Consider the following 14,485-nt stretch of genomic DNA (forward strand, 5'->3'; position numbering starts at 1 on the left):
TAGTAAATCACTTGGGAAGATCCAAAGAAAAATGTCAAAAGTTGCATGAAAGAACACGGACTCCTTTCACTATTTAACACCACTTTTGGGTCTTCGTCTTTTGAAGCGACAATTCGTTTGGAAGAGGAAATGGTCTCCGCATGGTAACTTGTAAATGATTCACAAAACGCTTCTCAGTTCCTGGTGTGTAAGTTTGCATGGCCACCCGATGTTATCTGTACTTTTGTGTTTGCGGACAAGATTGTATCCACTGCGCAGTGAACAGAACTTGTAGTCTTCACCCTAGCTAGACTATAATCTTTAGGTTAGTGTCATGTATTAGCTAATCAACCGGATTAATGAATATGATATGGATATAATAAACATATCAAATAAATAATTGATTTGTTCTGATTAAAGTAACATATTTTCGGTAGCCAAATAAAATAAAAAAACACCAGATAAAAATGGGTGATTGGGCAATGGGGCTCTTTAAAAATGTAAATAAATACTTTATGATTGATAATGCCTTACCATTCTGGCTTGACGATATCTGACTATGAGGGGCAGCTCTGCACAAATAAAATACAGAAGATCATTTCAAATATTGACCAAAACACAAGTCTTGTCTCTAGGGTAATAATTTTAAAGATCCTTCATTTTATGTTCCCCTTCAAAAACTCAAACCCGGCGACAAGTCTGGTAGAATACACCTCTTGCTATGCTTGGGCAGTATCTAACTAATAATGTTCCTTTTAACGAGTAACTTTGTAATGCTTACTTGACTGAAACAATGTTTCATTCTTTATCCATCCCCATGTGAGAGTTGCTAATTATGTTTTGAATTTAAAACTTCAAAACGTTACTTTATGTTGGCGTCTAATAATAAAAGTGCTTGATATTTCCCAAATCGTCCATATCATGTTATATTGTTTTCTCTAAAAATACAGATGCTAGCTTGCATGAAATATTTAATTTGGAGTTGATTTATTCTGTCCAACAATGCATTATTGAATTTTCTATTGATAGTAAGTCCTCCAAACAGCGTCTCACCACCCCAGGGGAGTTTTTAAACTGTTTGACCTGACCAAATACATAAAAAATAAATAAATATAAAAGCTCATAAAGTCAGCATATTTTGGTCCCTGACGGTCCGAAGCGTCTGTTTCTGCCTGACCCGGCACTTTGAAAAAACGGTAAGGAGGCGCTTTGTTTTATCAATAAGACCTTGTTTTCACGGCTGGTCACCACCCTGGCAAACCAATCAATGGGTGCACGCTCCGCTATCGCTGGTGGAGAAATGAAAAATAAACCCCAGATAATCCTTCAGTTAAAAGGTTACTCGGGGCGATAAAAGCTATTTTGTTAATTTATTTACTCTCTGCGGTGGAGAGATAAAGAAAAGGAACAATTAGGGAATTCTAGGTGAGAGATTTTCAAAGGGCAATGACATTGGGTTAATATTTTATAAGGTCTGATTGGCAGAGACCTGCACAGGCCTTTTGTTTACACACGGAATGATTCACTCGTTTGTTTGTCGGCCAAGCGAGCAGCGGAAATGGAATAAATATCTTCATGCCTACCTTTTAGGCACGTCAAACAAAGCCCAGATAAAAGGTTAATGGCTCAATCAGAACCGCCGGAAAATAATATTCCCATCTTTGTTGACATAATCGGGTTGGATTCCGAAAGACGGGAGAGCAGCAGATGTGTGTAACAAAATCCAGTAAAGGCGGCACGCTCACTTGGGCTCAACATTATCGATTGATTTATAAGCGATCGTAATCACTGCATTAGCGGCGTTCTGCGTAATGAGATCCCAGTCGCCGTTTCCGTCCCCTTTTGCGATATTCTACGCCTATCACTTCCTGAAAACCGGGGTGAGAACGTAAATGCAATTATCGGGGCTTTTATTGCGTCGGGGCCTTGAAATTGGACTCGTGTTGGGCCCCGTGTAATCCGATTGCCCGCTGCGGCGTAGTGTGTTGGCGAGTATCGGGTTGCCGGCGACTCTGCTGGGTCAACACAAGGCCGCACCATTAAAGGGGGTCCGGTTCAGGGAAAGTTCATCGTTATTTTCTTTTGGCGACGGCAGCAAAACAAAGAAATAGACACATCGCATATTTGCTGCCTGGGCCTATTTGGTTTGCTTAATTGAAGCCAGCAGAGATGTGAGGCCCTCAAATATCCTTTGCTGCTCAAATGTAAACAAAGCCTTGAATCATTTGTTTTACAAGTCACCTCCCAGTTTTAAATATTTTTTCTATTTCCGCACACAATTTATACCAGATGAAAATGAGCTGTAAAAATAAGATGGATCTTATTTTCTGACCGGTTCTGCAATTTATATTTCATACAACTTTATGTGCTAAACTGGCCCAGACAATTGCAATAGCAATCAAGAACAACACATCCATGATCAACCAACAGTGCGTCTTGATAAACTGGTTTAAAGGATAGTTTACACATTTTGCATTTCTGATCTCAGTCTATTCTTTGATTTTTTTTTTTTTTTTTTTTAAACCCAGCCATGCATGTATTTTGCATGCAGTTGTTCTGCAATAATGGCCTAGTTTGGGGCCCATTTCTATGCCAGGCTATTTAGGGAAGTCAGCATCTGCTGCTTGATGAATAGCCTGGCACTTTTATTGTTGGAGCCCAGGTTGAGTTCCTCTGCGGATGCACTGTGTTAGTTAGCTTGACCGTCACAGATGTGCAGATGCTGTGTTCCCAAATACATTTGTGCTACTTTCATTTGTGCATACAAGCTGACAAACCACTTTTCCCTTCCAGTTTTTTTAAACTGGAGTCCGCATCCTTTAACATCACTTTTTTTGTCCATTTTAGAAGCCTTTTTTGCTTTTTGTATTGTGGGCGAAAAGCCTTTTAGCCGTCACGTAGCCTCCATTGAGGTCTTTCATAAATAATTCAGCCAGAGTACGAGTGAAAGTGATGACAGCAAAACTGTACGCGATCGCTCCCTCTCCTCCGATCAAAGAGGCATATATAGAAATAGGAATTACATTTCCAGACATTCCTAGGTTGAGCGGGCACTTGTCCCCCCTCCCACCCTCTACTCGCTCGCTGCCCTCCTCTCACTTACGCTCCCTCGCCACTTCGCTCGCTTGTATATTTTTTTTGCCGCCCCCTTCAAAGGGTTCGACGAGGGTCGGCTTTTAGTCCCCTCAAGCCGCTCCGTGAGAGTCAGCACATTCAGACAGACAGAGCGAGCGAGTGCACTCTATTAGTAAGCAGCGAGGTAAGTAAACCTCACAAGACACGGCTGAATAAACCCCACTATTAAGGCCGTTTGCTACGGATGCTGCCTGTGGGAAATGCAATGAGATGGGCTGTAAGGCAAACGACCACATTGGCTGATGAGGGCGCTGGATTCAGCCACAAGTGTTTTGCAAAAAAAAAAAAAGCACATCGTCACTTAAACAGATTTGAGGGAAAAAGGGCGATTCATATCCAATTTCTTTCTGTGCACCACACAAGCTTTATTGCATTAGTTTTCAAATTTTGTTTTTTTGTAAAAGTACTTCTGTTCTCAACATAGGCCAACATATTTAACCTTTTTTCTTAAATTCTGTGAATATTGGTTTTGGAAAACATCTTGCTCAAAGGGTACATTTCCACTTATCGATCATTAACTGTCGTCCAAATTGGTTGATTTTCTTTGCAAACTGCAATTATTAGTTATGACAAGGACACAAAGACGAGTTATGTCCCATTTACCCTCCACACCAAAGCAAACTGTTTACACAACAAGCAGCAGTGAGTCTTTTATCCGTTCATATCTAAAATCCCTTTGTACCCATAAACATGTCAACTTCCTTATACGTAGTAGGTACAAGTTCCTGGTAGAAAGTCTTTCTGTGGGTCAACACATGTCAATACCCCCCAGTAATCGGTTGGTTCTGACTAAACCAGACATGAGATCAAATGAAAATTTTACATCATCACTTCTTCGGGGCGGCATGGCTCAGTGGTAGCGTGGTCGTATCCCAACCGAAAACCTCTGGGTTTGATCACTGGCACTTTTAAACATGTTGAAGTGTCTCTCAGCAAAATTGTCTATTGTTTATTATTTTTCGGGGGGGCATTAGTATTCTCCGTGGTGGTAGCTATTCTTTCTGGATTCCCAGTTAAAAATCAGAACAAATGTAAAACAACATAACCTTAGAGCTTTCACAACAAACCTCCAATAATTGCAAATGTTACAATAGGCAAATACAGAAGTGACAACTCCCTTCCCTCATTGCCCCAATCCTTACCACAAAACACAAGTCTGAGTGAATAGTCAAATATTTTGTTGGAGTATCCTTCCTATCTTGTTGTTTTCTAATTGTCTCATTTGCACAAGAACAAACATTTATCTCCCAGTGGAAATGTAATTGTGGTTTCTAGTGGAACAGAACACATCACATTTGACTGTTGCTGTCTTATTAACAGAAAAACCGTGTCGGCCAACACCATTCCACAGTTTGATTTCTGGCCTTGATTTGTCTTTCTGAAATGAACACCATGTTGTTCTGGTTTTGAGTGATCTTTGAAATATTTTAAACACGAACCCCTGCTCATTTTGGATTGGATTTAGTAGCCTGATAACGCTCAGACTATTGTATGCTCAATAATTTATGACGCCAATATGTCACCGGTGTCAAGTTGGCCATAATTCATCTTCAGTAGCGACACCGGAGTATACCTTTATGGACTCTTTGCCCCCTTATAATATGTTTTTGTCACCCTGTAGGCTTCTTTTTGTAAGTATAAGCCAGCAAAGTAGGTATTGATTGCAACTCGGAGCTGTATTAACACGCCAATGAGTAAGACGTGGAAAGTCGGTGTGGTATCTGCTTCCAAGGCCCTTTTCCCCCTTCTCAGTCAGGTGACTGGGTCATTTATCACGGCTGGATCTGTGCCCCTCGCTCACTGTAATAAAACTCCCCCCCATCGGAGTGGTCCAACAGGTCTGAATCACTCTGTCACAGCACCTTCCAGCGATGGCATGCATTAAATCAAGCAAGCGGAACATTTCCTAAGGCAGCCATTGCCTTTTAATTTCCTGAAGAAGCTTAAAATATCATTCATTACTGCAACTACACATATTTGGTTTTTAAAAGTCTCATAAATCAATAGTGGCCTGACTGCAATAATTATAACAAGTTAATGCGTAATTTCCAGACTGACGTGGGCTGAGGATTTTAGCATATGCAAACGAGGCAATTCAAATAGTGCGGGGGATATTAATGCGCAGAAACAGGTAACGAGGTACGGGCTATGAATTATGCATCAAAAAGTGGTTGATCTTCAATAAAAGGAAATGAATTCAGCGTGTAATCTAATTAGTTATGGAAGTCTATTATGTTGAGCTGCAGAAAGCAACTGTCCTTGAAAGAGAATTTATTTACAGTGCGTGTTAGCTCGTTGTGGAACGTTCCAAATGTTAACAGCGGCCGTTGCTGTCCAATCCCCCCCCCCACCACCACCACCACCACCACCGCCCTCACTGCCTACTCCGGACTCTCTCATACGTCTGCCTCTTGTGTTTTCTTTCAGCTCCAGACCCGGGCGGCCCCCGAAGAGGACCCAGAGTGTGACATCGCCAGAGAACCCACACATCATGCCCCACACCGTCCCCGGTCTCATGTCTCCTGGCATGATGCCACCCACAGGTAGGCTAGTCTTTGTCAAGCAAAATTGACCATTTACATAAATTATATTTTGAGTAATTTGTTCTAAAGTCCAAACAGTTGAATTGTCTTACTCAAGCAAAATGTAGTAATTACATAAATTATATTGGTCTGAACAAAGGAATACAATGGAGACAAAATTAACCCAATTTGACTACTACGCATGGAATAATTATTTCTAAAGTCCAAACTGTCACATTATAAATTCTCACATTCTTTGAACATGGTTTACATGAACACCCCACTTACTACTTCACTCTTGAGTGCTGCTTCTTGCACTCTTCTTTTTCTTCTTAGACAATCCATTATTAGGGGTGTGAGGAGAAAATGTACGTGCGAAGAAAAGATGGTAGAAGTAAGCGTTTTCACTCATCATAATTTTGCTCTTTTTGAATTAAAGACGCTAGAGCTCTCTTAACTAAGACTGTGAAGAACAAATTGACATGCATGAGGCATAAAACATCACATTTTGATCACAAAATGACAAAATGTGGATTGAAAAATTAATTGGCTAAGAACTAAGAAGCCAATATAGAAATTGACGACTTTGCTCAGAGCTCGTCATACAGCACAGATGGACTTAAATGCTCAACACCACTCACATTTCATGGTTTGACCAAAATAGAGTATGCTTCTTCACTTTCATGCTACCTCAGTGCTCATCACGAGACCTAAGTTGGGTTTTTCTGTGGTTTGTTGTGAAGTTTAATCCAAAAGAAGCATTTCCACTGTAAAGTCTCAAAAAGGGCCCTGCTAGTTAATTCTATCGATATTTTACAGACTATTTTTGACTCTCATGGTATTATGGGACCAAGTGTGCCATGTGTGCATCAGTCCACATACTTACATTTCTAAATACAGGACATGCACAATCCTTTCATTTTGGGTGACATGAGTTTTGTGGTGATCATGCATACATATGATGGCGGTAGGAGTGTTAGAACTTGGAGGTATTACAGTATTCCGCGCTCAAGGGCTCCCTGCAGCTCATCCTCGAAATGGCAATGGGTCCAAAGTGACACCCTCCGCCACCAGGCGCCCGCCGATCACTTGTTCACCAAAACAGATCGTCTACTTAAGCCCCTCTAGAAAAAAAACAACAAGAACAAAGGGAAGGTTGAATAAATTGAAGTGGAGATCTTTTCTCTCAGATTATTCCGGTAGATGTTGCATTTGTTGCCTGGAGTGTATTCTAATTAGCACGATTAAATCCACTCCACTGCAATATGTACATAGGCACCGGTTGACGCTAAAGCAAGCTTATCGCCACAAGAATCAACAGCAAGTGTTCAGGCCCTCATGCCCCCTCAGGCCGAGTCTTATTGCGACAAATGCTTTTGTTCTATTTGTGGCGGGCTTCATTATGACTACTTTGATGTTGGGAACTTTAAGTGCTCTCATTTGCATATTGTTGTTCTCTCCTTCTTGACACGTCTAACAGTGTTATACTGTTATCAGTGTTCACTTAAATGATATTTACCGAAGTACTCCATGCATAATACACAGAAAACAACATTGCTAGTTTTCTACGGCAATGTCCGTTAGCTTCCAGGGTCCCCCCTTAGACTTAAGTGAAATGTCAAATTTAAAATCACACTCAAACCCCTTCAGGAATAAGAAATTATCTGTAAACCACTGTGAAATAAACAAAACATTTCCTCAAATTTAATGACGAGTCTTTTGGAATGCTGGAATAAATAAAAAAAAGCCAAATATACAGTAGATGCAGCAACTGTTGGAATTCTCAGGAGATCGGATTGATTGCAACAGGACTGCTCGTTCTGTTTGCCATGTTGCATGAAGTGATGAAGCCTACTCGGATGAGACGTGAAATATCTTCAAGCAGAGCAGTCAAGGCGTGATAGATTCAATGCCCTAAGAATGACCAATCTGGACCACATTATGTTAAAAAAAACAAAGTAAAACAGGTCTTTTTTAATGTTATGGTTTTATTTAATTAACAAAGGGTACTCAGCAAAGGTTTCCTGATTAAATTACAACACATTGTTGCTTTAACAGACTAGTAGTTATCTCTTTGCTGTAATATTATACCAAATGTGGGGGGTTTTTTTTCATCCTGGAGGCAAAACATTGTCTGTGAGGTGTTTGAAACCTAATATGAAGCACATTCACCACAATCACTTGCTTTGAACGCATAGGGCGAGGTCGGCGGCTATCTGTAGAAAGTCTGACATGAGTGCGGAGGAGGACAATGATGAGAAAGAAGTCATGTTATATCGTGGAACAGAGAAGCAACAGAGAAGCCTTTAGATATCATCCGCCTTTAAAGCAAAGGGAAGCTCTGATCTTGACATTTAGTCGGGGTATTCAGAGGCCACTGATAAAGTAATTGAGGTTTTCGCTGTTCTCATAACCGTCACGCGGTCCTTGCTAACTGTGATTGGATGCAACTTTTCCTACCCTTCGCTTGCTGCTTTTATAATTGAACCGTTTTGATGATAGCATTAGGCGTTAAATGTCAGGGGAAGTTACCGATTTTGACAGTCACCTAATTGGATATAATTGACCACACATAAGTTAGTATCTAAGTAGGCGGCTAATTGATGTCGCTGTCACGTCCAGAGAGTCCTGATGGATGGCAAAATCGTGGCGGTGAGATAGTGTGTCAAATAGTTATCATGTCACATTATATCGCTTGAGCTAGCGCCCCCGTGTGTGTTTCTGGGGTAGCGACAGCTTCACAAAGGACGCCATTTACGCAGAATTTTTGAGCAAAGCGTGATCATTCTGGGTTTTTGTTTTCGTTACTAATGACCGTCAAGAAATTGCTGACAAAGTTTTGAAAAACATAAAATGAACGACAGCATTAATCTGCCGATGCTATGCAATATTATTATATTAGTTATTGTATCTAGCTAGTTTGTCTTCTGCCGCTTTAATTGATATGCACTGCCATCTGTGTGTGACTATGCCAAGCAACATTTACTTATTGGCTAAGTATTGTCAATGAATAACGAGTTATACCTTACTTTCAACAAAGCTTTAATAGATGCAATCGGTATTGACATAGATGTATGCCCATATTTTTATTTCTGTTACAGATGAGCCTAACCTGTCCTGTTTTTTTGGCATTTTGAATTTTGATAAACGTGAAAATGTGTTCACCACTGTAAAATGTGAATGCAGATACAAAGACATACTGAAATAATAATAATAAGAAGAAACACAGCAAATATTACCATGATAGGACTGTCAGGTCCAAATTTCTACCTTTGGGCAAATTCATACCTTATATTAAATATACCACCCCTACCGCGCATCCCTAGTTTCAGTTTAGGTCGGTGTTAGTTAATATTCTGCCGCCTGTTGTTTACAAACACAATGAAATGGTCAATATAACTTTAATGTCTTAAATGTTGCAATACTATTTTAATTTAGTCTTATAAAACCTGCTCAAGCAGGATTTTTCTAAATTGTCAGAAACGTCACCATGGTGCCATGTACACTAATAGCCAATTGTACCTAAAGCACCATCGCAGGATTTTTCTAAATTGTTTGAAACGTCACCATGGTGCCATGTACACTAATAGCCAATTGTACCTAAAGCACCATCGCACAAATTTGTCAAATCTGTTTTATACTTTTTTTCCAAACAAGCCCCAATCCACTGTGGTGTTTATGACTCATTCATCTGCAAATGTTGTATTTTAGCTGCTGCTAAATGCACAAATCGCGTCGGATTAAAATCAACGCCTACGCTGTTGTGCAAGTTTACTTCACACGCTAACAAGAGGCGCAATAAGCATGTTGGAACACATTGTTAACATATGTATGTGTGCCCTTGACACTGCTTCCATTTAGAAGAGAGGACATCCTAATATGCTTATCTTCCCATTTAAGGAAAAACTGTACGTGTGTGTGCGTGCGTATGTGTGTGCGTGTGTGTGTGTGCGCGCGTGTGTGTGTGTATGTGTGAAAATACACGTGTAACTGTATGCACGTGCTCAAGAGTTTTTCAGGTGGCTGATGCATTACAGGCAGATTGTTCCCACCCCCAACCCAACATTCCCAACCATCCAAATGGGATTATTTGCCATGGCCTGACACCACACATGAATGACATCTCCTTTAAAGTGGAGAGAGGACCTCTACTCACAGTATGGCCACCACTTGAGCAGCAGAAGCTTCAGTGTAATTCATTTATGTGCAGGAGGAACAGAATTTACCATTAGAGAAATGAATGCCACCTACAGCATACATCCTACCTGTAAACAGAGAAACACCACTGATAGTCAAGTCAAGTTTATTTATATAGCCCTAAATTATAAACAAGTCTCAAAGGGCTTCACATGTGCAAAATTGAAAATTATTCTCAACATCCTCTGAACTTAAGGAAAAACTAAAAAAAAAAGATAATAACAAGACACTTGAACCCTGAAAACATTGTGACTAAACTTGCTTTTGTAAATCAAGGAAAGTTCTTGACAAATTTGTAGTTACCAGTGTCTGTGATATAATGTGAAGTCCATTTCCTTCCGTCATTATGGTCAGATTTAGTGAAGAAGAGGTCTTAAGTTTGATGGAAGTTGCCTTAAAAAATTTAATGAGACTTCTTTAAACCTGCAGATGCCCTGTCTTAAAACCTTTATTATCCGTATAGGCAGTGTTTTAAGTAATAATTTAGTGTCTTACCTGTCATACGAGTATAAAAGTAACCATATTTGCAATTTCATATGTAGTACCTGTGGATGAAATAGCGAAACTTGTGATAAAGATGTTACACACCTCGTGAGGTCCATTCAAGTGAATGATTTCAAGTCCTGTATTTTGTTACATCAAGGTTTTAATATATTGAGGTTGCAGACCTCAATGCAAGAAAACAACGTGGGAGTGCAGAATTTTCGCAACTAAAAAACAAAAAATCAAAAAGGCATATAAGATTCAGTAAATATTTAAACACTAAAATCATTAGAGTGTAAAAAAATAAGATCAAAGTAACACAGAGACAAAAACAAAATACAGCACTACAGGAGCACAGTTAAGCACTTAAACAAAACCAGATACAATAAATTGATAAAGAAAACCACTAAATACAATTAAACTGAAAACACAACGAGAAATACCTTGACAAAACACGAGATTCAAAGGACAATGATGAGTAGAAGACAAATACACAGAAGACATAATGAAATAAAAGAAATACAACCTCTTGTGACTTTGCACCAATCTCATCGGCTACCTACGGGCCAATATTTGTCCATTTCATACAACCTTTGTGATCGGCTGTAATATAAAGGATAGGTGACTACTTAAACCTGCATTGTATCTTTGTGATGCTTGTTGCACTGCCTCGCAGCTACTCCTCTCCTTTGCCTGCTTGTCATAAGTTTAGCAAGCACTGTAACTGATACCAAATGTAACGTGATGCGATGCAGCACAGTTCATATCGGCACAGTACACCAAAGAGCGTACCCGGGTCGGTGTCATTATTGTGCTACCACACGCACGCGTAACCTGGTGTTTAATTTGTGCCCGTGGTGCGCTCTTTAACAAAGCCAAAACTTTAATTCTGTTAAAAAGACGAATCTGTCTTTTATGCAGTCGTGCAAAGATAATCTGATTTTAATTCAATTATGCGAGTTAGTTGCGGAGGGCACAGGCATCGGGGTGTTTGTCGTAAGAATGTTCTGACATTGGCGCAGGTATGGGGCAGCTAGCATGTTAATTAATGATGAAGATCCTGACAATATGCGGAGGCATGACAGCGTTAAGCCAGTCGGCTGCTGCTTCCTTTGCATATTAATAGATCCTTCATTATTATTTAATATGACAGCTGCTCCAAGGGCTACCGTCAGACCTTGTCTCTGTTATTTGCTGTTTGGTGCTCCCCGTGTGACACCGCCACGCTAGTCCCCATTAATTCTTTGACGGTTTCTGCTTTTTTTTTTTGTTTGCTTTTGCGCTCCCAATGATTTGTACCTGTGTCTATACCAGTGTCTGAATCTAAAGGTGACTTTGGGAGACTATATGACTCGGGATTGTTTTGTTTGCATGGTAATGAATGCAGATTAGTAACCGAGTGGAATGTTGACGTTGACTTCCTGCGGCTTGATGGACTTCCTTGTCTTCCTCATTACGTCTGCCGCGTCAGGCCGCGGGTTCTGAAGATTTGACAATTGATCTGTTGGAATGAAACAATTACCAGAAGAAAGACTAGAGAATTATGCAGCAAATCGTTGAGCCAAAGTCAGAGTGGTTGTTTGCCCACCAATCAAAAACATCTGATCCATAGTTTCTTATACAAGGAGTTCTTTTGTAGTTTCAGATTTGTTTTTATAGAATAATGCATTTTCTGATGTTGCAATGTCACCAAAAGTACAACGCATTTCTGCATAGTATAATCTTGAGGTGTCAAAATAAATAAATTAATTGAAAACTGATCGATTATCAAATTAATCCACAACTATTTTCATAATTGTATCATGGCAGGAAGCACAGCAACATGTGCCCAAAAACATAGAAAGCTGTTTCATATTTAGATCACATTAGCCATTGCAGACCTCAAACAAAAACACATTTGTTTGATTTGTCAGATTGCTACCAAATTTGGGTCATGAATTCCAAACAGACAGACAAAGCAAACTTTCAAATTTAGACTATTATACTGTACCGTATTGGTGGAATGTGCCAATATTTCTTCGCTAAAAAGTCTAACTCATAAGACTTACGTCATCTGACCTATGAACTGTTTGACATTTGTAGTTTTTTGTTGTTGTTGACAATTTCCAAGCCTCATGCAAATACAATCTTGTCCAAGATGATTTGTCCAAATTTGAACTAAATGGATAGAGAGAGCTAAATTGTGAGAATGTTGAGTTTTTATCAGGTGTGTAGGAACTACATTGTGACCAAAAGTGGGCCTTCTTGGTGTAGTTCATTCTAGAAAGTGAAATCTCAAGAACCGTTTGTTCACAGTTGTTTGAGTTTCAGGTCTCCCCCAAACATACGGTACACATATTCACTTGCTTCACCCGACTTCCACAAGCTTTGATGGGCACGGGTGAGGAAATGTTTGTTGCCGCTTGCCGTCTTAGTAAACCAAACAAGCACTAAACAAACAGCAATTAAATGATCCTCGGCAATACTCACAAATGTTAAGGACGGAAAGGCTGTAGCACAATAAACCACATCCAAAGCTACGGGTGGGGGCACGGCGAGGTGTACTCTGCACCTGATTTGTGTGGCGAATTTATCACACAAACAGCCCCGGAGGTGATTTCAATATTTACTCTGCAGTCTGTTCTGCATACGTCTCATTTGGGAAACAGTTGACTCTTGGCTATTATACACAAATGAAGGTTGACCTTCAGGCCAGGCAGAGGCTACATTCATTATGTGCACAAGTATCACCTTCTTATGGGCCTGTGACTTTTTTTCCATCTGACTCCTTTTGCATATGGAACAGCCGCCCGCAAACGAGAGGGCCATCGCTGACATGATGTATACAGTGCATCAATATGGTCTCGATGTATTTTAAGATGCAAACAAGCTTCTAAATGATATGCGCAGAATGTCTCTCACCATCTGCCTATCAGCTGGGAAGGAGAGGATCTTCTGCCGGGCTCACACGTTTGAGTCCCACCCCTTCCCATGTGTGCTAAAAGCCGCTGCTGAGGGTGACAGAGCATTGGCGATAAATGCAAAGACAAAGCTGCATATCAAGTATAAGCAGTTAAAGGGCAGGTGATATACTGGATGGTGGATCTGAGTGATTCCACTAATAGGCGCTTTCCTTTTATATTTTTTTTTTGTCTTTTCTCAATCGTGCATCTTTGATGTTATTGGCGCAGAGAATCTGGGGAATCTCCTGAGAACGCACGTACTGTACACGCAGGCCCGTAAGAGCTTTAACACTATTTGTCCCCACTGCTGGAGACAACGGGCTCATGAATAAAGATTTCAAGTCACGTTTGATACAACCAGAAGCTCCGAAAGTGCCGCAATGACAAACCGGATGCTTTATGATCTCTGCAGTGCACTCGCCATATGTGTGTCTATTATCCCGCATATACTAGATAATATCCAATCCATTTTTGAGGGTCTAAGCATGCTCCTTCTCTGTTTAAAAATTGGAAGAGTTGAAATCTATATTTAGGCACTCAAAATTACCTTGTGCACTGGAAATGCAGGAGATGTTGGAGCAACTCCATATTTTTTTATATGTGTGTGTGTGTGTGTTTGTGTGTGTGTGTGTGTGTGTGTGTGTGTGTGTGTGTGTGTGTGTGTGTGTGTGTGTGTGTGTGTGTGTGTGTGTGTGTGTGTGTGTGTGTGTGTGTGTGTGTGTGTGTGTGTGTGTGGTTCCATCACCTCATAGTCACTTTTTATATCCGAATGTTACAACCTGCTTATCGACAGATTGACTTTCCAGTTCACTCTGACCACCTGCTGTTGCTGGTGCAGTGATGTTACTGTCACGGATATTGCAGCATAATTTCTAGACATATTTCAGCATCCAAGACGAGAATCTTTAATTTCATGAAACTTCCACACCCTCCATTTTATTCCCACATTGCATTGCTCGCTCCACATCCAAGAGATGTGCCGCCTGACAACTACAAGAAAGGGGCAGGAACGCTTTTGTGCTATATTCACATTTTTCTTCTTTCCCGTTCATACAATAAAGATGGACCAGTGGTCCACCGCCTTTAAATTGTAGGCTCTTCTTTTGGGGGAGGGGAAAAAAGTGTCACATTTGGGCCCAGATGACTACTGGCCCACTAGGCAGATGCTCCATTCACCAGTCCACACCTGGTTATAGGAGATCTATGGTTGTCATATTATAACTCATA

At 40.4% G+C, this 14,485-nt stretch overlaps 1 protein-coding gene across 3 annotated transcripts in view; it reads left to right on the forward strand.

Moving 5' to 3' along the window:
- Nucleotides 1–14,485, forward strand: part of dachd (dachshund d) — a 112,112-nt gene that overhangs the window by 54,723 nt on the left and 42,904 nt on the right. For all 3 annotated transcript variants that reach the window (XM_085920060.1, XM_085920059.1, XM_085920061.1), the window contains exon 2: nt 5,542–5,657. In XM_085920060.1, coding sequence (XP_085776186.1) covers nt 5,542–5,657 — 116 coding nt within the window. The remainder of the gene's footprint in view (nt 1–5,541; nt 5,658–14,485) is intronic.

This window comes from Syngnathus leptorhynchus, chromosome 9, assembly GCF_054491065.1.
Source record: "Syngnathus leptorhynchus isolate UIUO chromosome 9, UIUO_Slep, whole genome shotgun sequence".
Taxonomy (NCBI): Eukaryota; Metazoa; Chordata; class Actinopteri; order Syngnathiformes; family Syngnathidae; genus Syngnathus; species Syngnathus leptorhynchus.